This window comes from Trifolium pratense, linkage group LG2, assembly GCF_020283565.1.
Source record: "Trifolium pratense cultivar HEN17-A07 linkage group LG2, ARS_RC_1.1, whole genome shotgun sequence".
Taxonomy (NCBI): domain Eukaryota; kingdom Viridiplantae; phylum Streptophyta; class Magnoliopsida; order Fabales; family Fabaceae; genus Trifolium; species Trifolium pratense.
In genome coordinates this window covers 40,771,958-40,781,389 of record NC_060060.1, presented here as the reverse complement: position 1 = coordinate 40,781,389, position 9,432 = coordinate 40,771,958, and the positions used below count along the sequence as shown (strand labels likewise).

At 31.9% G+C, this 9,432-nt stretch overlaps 1 protein-coding gene across 1 annotated transcript; it reads right to left on the bottom strand.

Annotated features, from left to right (window-relative positions):
* Nucleotides 1-2,452: 2,452 nt before the first annotated feature.
* On the bottom strand, nucleotides 2,453-3,659 carry LOC123909116. Its single transcript, XM_045959888.1, has one exon. It carries the CDS (start codon nucleotides 3,496-3,498, stop codon nucleotides 2,614-2,616), a length of 885 nt encoding a protein of 294 aa, XP_045815844.1. The 5' UTR covers nucleotides 3,499-3,659; the 3' UTR covers nucleotides 2,453-2,613.
* Nucleotides 3,660-9,432: the final 5,773 nt, after the last annotated feature.

Here is a 9,432-nt window from a genome sequence, read left to right as displayed (position 1 = left end):
CTTGCATTAGGTTTATGTGTCATCTTATTTATAAAGTGTGAAATCTTCATTTTTCTAAGCAAATTGAGATTTCGAATATTGCACTTGCCACACAACAATTTCTCCCTTAAACGTGAGCTATTCAATAATTTATGTCCCCTCAAGCAAAAACTTTTTGCATCCATCCATACTCACTTACATAGCCATTAGCTAGACTCAATGAGATACGTTAGCATTCTTACCAGTTACCACCTTTATGAGAAAAACTTGCACAATCGTCAACTATCAGTTATACTTACTACGATTATAAATTCTTATTTTAATAGTGCCGGGTTTCGAACCAAATAACTCAAGGTTGAAGAACATTTCTTTAACCAAGTAACCTCTCGGAAACAGGCCCTTATTATTATGTACATTTTGAAGAAAAAATAACTTGTCATTATCTCTCTGGTGGAAACATTTGATTTGTTGTGTAAAGGAGTAACGCATAGTTCATAGATGTGATTTATTTTTTTGTTTTATCAAAATTCATGGATGTGAATTGTGCATGTCATGCCACCTATTTTTATTTTTGTTTTGACTTGCCAAATGCCAACGACTCTTTGTGGGCATTTAAAACATTTTAGGCCACTTTTTGGTTTTGACAATAAATACAACATTTACACTAACGAATAACTCATTGATATTTATTCAATTTGTTTTTTGAGTAGATGATATTTATTCAACATTATTCATATATGAGATATGAGATGAGATGAATGACAGGTAAATCAAATTAATTAACCAGTAAAAATTAATTTACAAAACGAGCTTGTAATGCACATTTACAAACACAAGTTTAGCCCAACCCCAAAATAAAATATATTTGGAGCACACGTACACAAATAAAAAATAAATAAATTATAATTTAGTTACATCACTTTATATAAATTACTCGATTTATTTTTTAATTTTTTGAATTCGTGTGTTTATAAGAACATTTACAATAAGAGTATCTTTGAGTATTTCATAGGTTAATAATCCGTACTTTAGGAAGGCGGATTGAATTGAGATTTTAAAAGATTTTTTTATGATAAAAAAATCTTGTGGTATTCAATTTAGACTTTTACAAAAGTTAGATAAATCCTGTGGTATTCAATTAAGACAATCAAGATTTTTTTTTCAGTGCAATAAAATCTATTGGTGTTCAATTGAGATTTCTCAAGACTTTTAAATGTTAACTCTCGTATTCAAAAGTGTATCGATTTTTATGGATATTTTTGTGGAATGAATTTTGAAAAACTTTTTAGTTGATAATACACATAAAATACTAATCCAACAATCTCACTCAAACCCTTAAAACTTTGTTATAAACTTTCAAAAAGTCAATTAAAATCTCATAAAATTAATATAATCTCACAAAATCTTTTAAAACCGTCAAGATTTTTTTTGTTAAAATTGTGTTGTGAAATCTTAATCCAATACACCCCCTTAATTTTTTTTTTTTTATGATTGTAGTTTCATGACATGACATAGAGAGTATCAAAATTGATGGTATGATACATTATTTAAGATATCGTATCATCAATTTATAATCATCAATTTAAGTTAGGAAATTAAATATAGAAAGAACTACTTGTTAATAATGTAGAAAACCCAAAGTGGTATCAACGTTGAAGCAAAATATGTATGAGTTGAATAAATATTACATGTCATTGTAGGGATCACTTGTGAGTAATGTATGATACTCAAAGTGGTATCACTATTGGAAATGTTCTAACATGTGTTATTTAGAATTGTGCCTAAGCAAGTATTTTGGACCGGACCAGCTGCCTGGATAATTGATTTAAAATTGGACAGTTCAGATTCTAGACTAATAAAATCAACCGTAAATTAGCTCCTTAACCATTTGGTTATGAGTTTGATCATCGGCCAGTGCGTATGAAGAAACATTTGTTAGGAGAGATCAACCCCTTAAATGAATCTCAATTACCTCGAGAAAATTAATCTCTACGATTACACACTTAGATGTGGTGGATACTTTTGGTTTAAAAAAAAATCAACCATAAATGATCTCAAACATTGTTTATAGACTAGACAGTTAAAAACAGTAAATGCGTGATGCACTTATGTAATCCAAACCCAAGTATTTCTCCATATTCAGATATACATGATTTAATGTAAGTGGCTGATCTTAGCACACCACGTCACATAATGTGTGGAGGTATAATCCAAATAATCTGCAGTAACTTGATGAATTTGACTCAATAAATCTTACTACTCTCATATCTGATATCATATTAAATTTCTAAATAGAACTTACTTCATTTTTACAAAATCAGATTCTTATCAAATTTCGTGGAAGATGTGGGTTTTTTGCCCCTTACTATTGTGAGTATAGGCTATAGACCCAGAAAGTTATTAAAACAAATTAAGATAAATAAAATAAAGAAACAATAATGGGTTGATGAACAAATGCAATGAAAAAAAGCTATTCGGAATCACCTCAACTCAACAATCAGCATTCATAGATACATACAAACATCCAAAATCAAAAATAAAAATAAATCAGGAAAAAGTATTTCCTAAAAAAAACTAGAACTATAAAAATAAATCAAAGATTAAATTTAAAAACGGTAAATAATTTTTTTTTCTTTACAATTTATAAATGATAAGAAAACAAGGCAAAACAGCACGCGAATCAAAAACTAACAACTCGCCATTATCACCACTCACCGAGTCAAACCCAACTCGTCCATCCAACAACGAGTCCATAAACCCTACTTGCTTCGAAACCCGACCCGCTATGACCCGACAAACCAACATAGCCCTTCTTCCTCTACCACCACCAGAACTCTCATGTGCTCCACCGCTACCGGAAAATGTGCAGATCGCCGTTCCTTTTCCACCTGGAAACGACCCCACACAAGCTCCACCGTAGGGTCCACCGCCGGAAGTAGGACCCAAACAATGAAACCTCATCACTTCATTCCCATCCGCAACACACCGTGCATTCTCTTCATGATTGTTCGTGTTTACCGAACCAGATCGGTTTTTCACCGTTTCACGATACTCTTCAAACCGGCTCACCGTTCTTGACCCGTTATGAACTTTAAAAATCATCTCAACCCGACCCGAAAAAGTTTTCGGACCCCAACTTGTATGGAAAATAATCTCAACTACATTCCTTGAAGGATGTCCTTCTGTTAGCTCTGTGAGAGAAGAAAAACGTGGGTCCGGCAGGTCCGGCGACGGAAGGTGGCGGTTTGCGGTGGTTGAGTTTGCACTTCTAGAACGGTTTATAGTAGTTTCAAAATCGGTTCTTGTAGTAGAAGATGTTGTTGGGTATCTTGAACTATGATGTTTTTGAAGCGGTGGTTTTTTGGATTTGGGTTTTGTTGTATCAACAACAACATCTTTGATGTTTTGAACACTTTTTCTACAACTTGCGCTTTGTAATCGGTTTTTAGTATTTGGGTTGTAAACATCTTCATATGCTTTAGATTTGCATTGCAATGATTTCACCCAACCACCAGCCATTACAAAAAAAGAACAAGAACTAGGTTTGATGAATTTAAGAAAGAGTTGAAGTTTGTTGTGACAAAAAGGGTTTCAAGATTTTCATAATGTTGTGTTGTGTTGTGTTGTGTGTGGTGTGAAAAGTCGTACTAAGAATGAATGAGAGGAGTAAGAGGAAGATATGGAAGCGACATGGCGCCATAATAAATGGATTTTACTACACTATGGTTAATGGTTGAGGTGAAATTATTGTTTTATCCTTCTGAAGATGTTTGAATTACTCACGTGGTATGTGTCTGTCTCGTAAAACAACAAAGATAATTAATTTTGGAAACAAAATATTATGATCATACGTCTCAGAGTGGTTTGATTTTATTTGGTGTTACATGGCAGGTTGATTTTGGATCTTGGCCGCAAAATTTTCAATCGGATGCACGGGATTGTAATTTTATGGGGTCATTTTCATTGTAGGGTTGATTTTTTTTACTGTAGACTTGTATGTACTCATTACTTAAGAGGGTCATTAATTAAACACTACACTACACAAGGTTATTAATTACTCATCCGTATAAGTCAACAAAAAGAGTTGTGTCAATAAAAAGAGAACACTATTAAAGATGTGAAGAGGCCTACCCAACATAAATTAGTGTAAGGAAAATGTTAAAAGGCTATTGTTAACATATGCATAACATATGTAAGTAGGGTATATGTTAAGATATCTTAACATATGCATATAGATTATATTGCGAGACTTTGTAAAATTTTAAAAAAAAAAAACTTGTATGAAAAATAAATAAAAAAATCTAAATATTCGCTAAAGTTGAAGATTAGATTTGAGTAAAAATGATTTGAGGCTTTCAACTTTACCAACTCAACTAGAAAATAAAAATTTAGTCATCATATCATATATTTATAACTAAACTGAACATTTTTTAGGGCTTTTTTTTAGCCGAAAATTTTGTGGTCTAAAGTCAAAGTCCTTGCTTGAGTTGTTTTAGCCTTTGGGCCGGTCCTTAATGTGATTGTTTTAAAAAAAAACATGAGTTATCTCATTTGTTTATCTTTTTATTAGTAAAATCAATTTTTAGAGAACAATTATCTACAATTAGATATAAAAACGTCAAATAATTTTCTTAGATAAACTTGTTAAGAAAGTAAATATAAAAATGAAATCTCTGATAAATAAGCAAGATAGTTGTAAACTTCTCTTTTGAATCATAGAATAATTAATGTATATTATAGATTAAATATATTAGTAATGAATCTAAAAAGTGAATTCTTTACTATAATTGTGGTCAAAGGAAGTAGTTAATATTTATCTCCATCCCAAAATATAAGATCCAACAAAGATAGACGGGTTACGAGCCAACACAGTCACCTATTTCGAAGGCTGAGGTTGGAATCTAAAGTGGACGTAATGACGAAGATGAAGGGGGGGGGGGGGGGGGGGGGGGGGGTTGTACCTACAAAAACCACTCCGACACCCAAATCAGTACAAGTTTAAGGTGGATGTTAGGTTAGAGCGAGATATATAACTTGTGAGATCGTGTAGAGTTATTTTTATAGGCCATCAAACGTAACATTGAGCTTGACCCATTCACGACAAATTCAAATCAATAAAGTATAAAAAGAGTTTTTTTGTTTTGTTTTGGGATATAGTATTTGATTCAACTAAATACATGATCAGATTTTACTTACCAATTTTTTTTTAAAATCTGAGATACTCCCTCCGGACACAAATACAAATAAAAGTGCATTTTTTAGATTCATTGAATAACAAATATATCTAGACTATAATACATCTGTTATTCATTGAATCTAAAAAATGCATTTTTACTTATATTTGTATCCGGACGAAGTATTAAGTTTATGTTTAAGGAGACAAATAGTGAGTGACTAATGACTTATTGGAGTCAAAGACTTTGAAAATGTAAGCTCCGTGGCTTTTATGGGTGTCAGTTTAAAAAAATAAAAAATATAAATGTTGACCGGCTATTAATTCATTTGTATATATAGTACTGTAAGAATGGAGTGAGTAATTATATCTTTGTTACAGTACAAAACTTGCAATGCTTGGTGACATTGTTGCTTGCTTGTTGAAATCAAAATGGCCATTACTGAGCTGCATGTGCCACTATTGGGTAGTCACAACAGTGTAGTTAAGGACTTCTCACTCACAAACTTGATTTTGTTTGTTTACGTATGCACTCATAAACTTGAATTGTCACCAATATGACACAGACACAGCAGGGGTTATTTCGTCCATGCAATCCACTTTTTTTCCTTCTTTATTTTGAATATATATAGTACAGTATTTTTAAATTACAGCTATATAGGTAGGTACAGTATAATACTATAAAATATTTTATACTAAAAAAAATGTGCTAGTATCATCGGAGTTTGTAATATGAACTGTTGGTGGTGGGGGAATAGAAGAATTGAAAGAGAATGGAAACCTGGCACACGAGTTGTGAGGGAGAAAGCATCTAAAAAATCACTGAAATTTAAACTAATAACACGACAGTTTTTCTTCCATTAATAGGACTAATATTTTTTGTTTTTTAGTAGTACCATACTTTAATAATCATGTATGGATTCCATTTGAGCAGACAATCATCTTGAGATAATCAAAGCTTAATAATTTCATGACTTCATATTAAACCCACTAAATGGTCCAAAACTTGAGGATTTGTGCCTCAATCCGTTCAATCAGTCAAATGCTACAAATTGAATTAACAGATGTGGTGTGGTATTTTGAATTTATGGCCAATTTCAGTCATTTATCTTGACGTATCACATGCGATCAATGATATTGATTGTTGGATGAATAACTGAGATTAATTAATGATGAAGAACATAAAAGAGATGATAAGAGACAATTCGTACTCGTATGTATAAACTCTACTCAAGAATGAATTGCCTGAGAGAATTCAATTAAAATTTTGGGCGAGATAATTTTTTGTCATGTCCATAAGTCGTAACTCAATTGACAATGCCAATATCGTTAGGTTGAACACTTTCACTAGGATTCAAACTTGAAATCTTACCGTTATGTACGAGTTTCCGTGATATTTATCATTTCGTCTAAAAAAAATATTGTCAGACTTTACTCATCATTCAACTCAATTCCGAATTCTCCAGATACTAACACAAGAAAATGTGTATAAATGTTTGAGATTTCCACATACTGCTACTAGTATTCATATAAATTTCAATAACAAAGTGTACTTTTATTTTGAGTAAAAATAAATGTAGTTGAATTTATTCAAAACCTAAAATGTACTACTAGTATGGTGGGTGGTTGGGAAAAGGGAATTGGAATTGAGGTGGGGGGAGTGCGGGTGGAAATGTTGCCAGCCTTTGTTCTCACGCCTGCGGAATCCATTCCCCCGGGAAATGCGTACCTATACAATACAATAGGCGTGCTTTCAACATCGATGTGCAATGCAACACAACAATATACTGGTACATCATTTTTTCCCAAACAATTTGTTACCCTAAAAATAGTAGTAGTTCTTAAATTGAGAGTTCGGTGTAAGCCATTTCGCAATCCATGTATGACTTCTTAACACACTCCAGCGCCCAATATTATTGGGCTTGGTGCGCGAATATGAACAGTGGATGACTCAATCAGAAACCTGATAGCAAGTTGCTCAGCGGATTGTGGAGAGGCTCTGATACCATCTTAAATTGAGAGTTGGGTCTGACTCATCCTTACAAAATCGGCTTGTAAGGTGAGGATTGCCTCTTATTTATAAACACATAAACAAGTCATCTCGCAACCGATGTGAAACTTCTTAACAGTAGTACTTATTATTTTTTAACAGGTCATCTCGCAACCGATATAAGACTTCTTAACAGTAGTACTTATTATTTTTTATTATTTTAAAATAGATGCTTTTTGTATGAAAAATAACAATTTTTTTACTTTAATTAGTACTGAACCCCCCTTTCCATTTTGAAAACATGTTATTATTTTCTTAACTCCCCTATCAAAAAGTGATAACCATAAACTATAAGTTTAAATGCTATTTTTTTTGTACATAATTTAAATACTATTTAAAATAGCGTCTAAAAAATAAAAATAATAATTTATAAATTATGAATTTGTGATGAATTAATAGTTGCCAAACATCAATATATATCATCTAATTTGTACCAAAAACAAAATATATCATCTAATAAAAATATAAATAAAATCAATAAATATATTCAATCAACTAACATCAATATATATCAACAATATACCACATATATCATATAAACTAATAACTCAATTAGGATTGTCTTAAACATTTTGAAGATCCTGTACAGGGACTCAATTTAGTCATGATTTAACTGTGGCAAAATGTGCAGGTTGCCAATTTAACTACAGTTGAACCGTGTCAAATGTATAGAGGAGCCTAGCCACGGTTTAACCGTGGCAAAGTTTTGGACATTGTTTGTTAGCCCAACTTGCACAAGCTATGGATTGGCACTAGACTCGACTAGTACAGTTAACAAATAGGACTCAATGCAACTTAATCATCAACTAATTCCGACATACATATTGATACTTGTAGAGGAAACTATCTACTATTACACAAATAAAATAGTCTAGCCGGAGTGATTGATTGGTATTCAGTAGAAATCTAAGAGAGAATTTGGAAATAGTTTTCACCAATGAGGTTAATTTTATTTTACCCAAAATGTATTTTATGAGAAGGAGGGAGTAATTTCAAATTTTAGATTTGACCATTTGAGGAGTATTGCTAGATGAAAATAGAAAACATTTAAAAAAAACATCATTGAAACAGTCTGGTGTGACAGTTGGTAGTGGGAATGTGGGAGAATTTACCTATTTTATGCATTAACAGAAAAGGGCAGCAAATCTAGTATGACTTTTGTTAAAAGAAATGGAGAATCACTGTCTTTGTTCCTTGCTAACTAATCATTTTGTCTTCTTAAAAGCAGATTTTGCAACTGATCAGTATGTGTAAATTGACCAAGAGGACCCTTCCTTCCCAACAAACTTAATTACAAATGAAAATTGGATTCTCTCTGCCTTATTGCATATGGAGCGTTGCAGGAGCGGTTTGATGCACTAATATGCTACTTAGATTAGTGGTATTAAAAGTGATTATGTTCCCTAAGTGTAGTTCAATTGGTAGTTATCAAGATATTATAGGAGGAGTCGGAGTTCAAACATGTTAGAAATATAAATAATGGATTATGCAAATATTTACATGTTAGCGATGAAATGATTGTCAATAGTTAGAAACATAAATAATGAATTATGCAAATATATCTTTTGAATAATCCATACTTAGAGAGGTTAAGTTATTCAAAGATTTCGATAATGTAGGAGTTAATTTCGGATTGAGGATTTCTTCACATGGGCATGTGCATGCTATGTGCCAATTAGGGAGGCACATATAACAGCCGATTATACTATAGTATTATGTCTAATAATGTAGAGAAACACCTTTAATGTGTGCATAAACTTGTAATAATTTTTTACTTAAATTATTAACTGGGCCTTGTTTGGAATTGGAAATTGGAAATCTATTCAATCAATTCACTTTTTTTTTGTTGTAACATTAGGTTTCGTTTAAAAAAAATAATCAATCAATCTACTAGTTAACTAAACCGAACCGCACTAGTAAAAAGTAAAAACTGAACTGTTTATGTAAGTTCACGAACTGAAATTATATTTCAAACACAATTCACTAACCTGGACCAAGTTAAAAAAACCAATTCATAACTGCACGAACCGAATTGCAGTAACCGAATTGTAGTTTCATTCAGTTTTGATTCATGTTTTGTTTGATGGTTTCTTGATTCAGATGTCAATTGAGTTTTTGTTTGCACTTGTTGGACAAAAAAAACTTATGCCTTTTCTTATGTCTAACTTAGGATTCTCATTTTTCTTTGTTATTTGCTTTGTATTTTATGTTCCTCACATGTGTACAATTC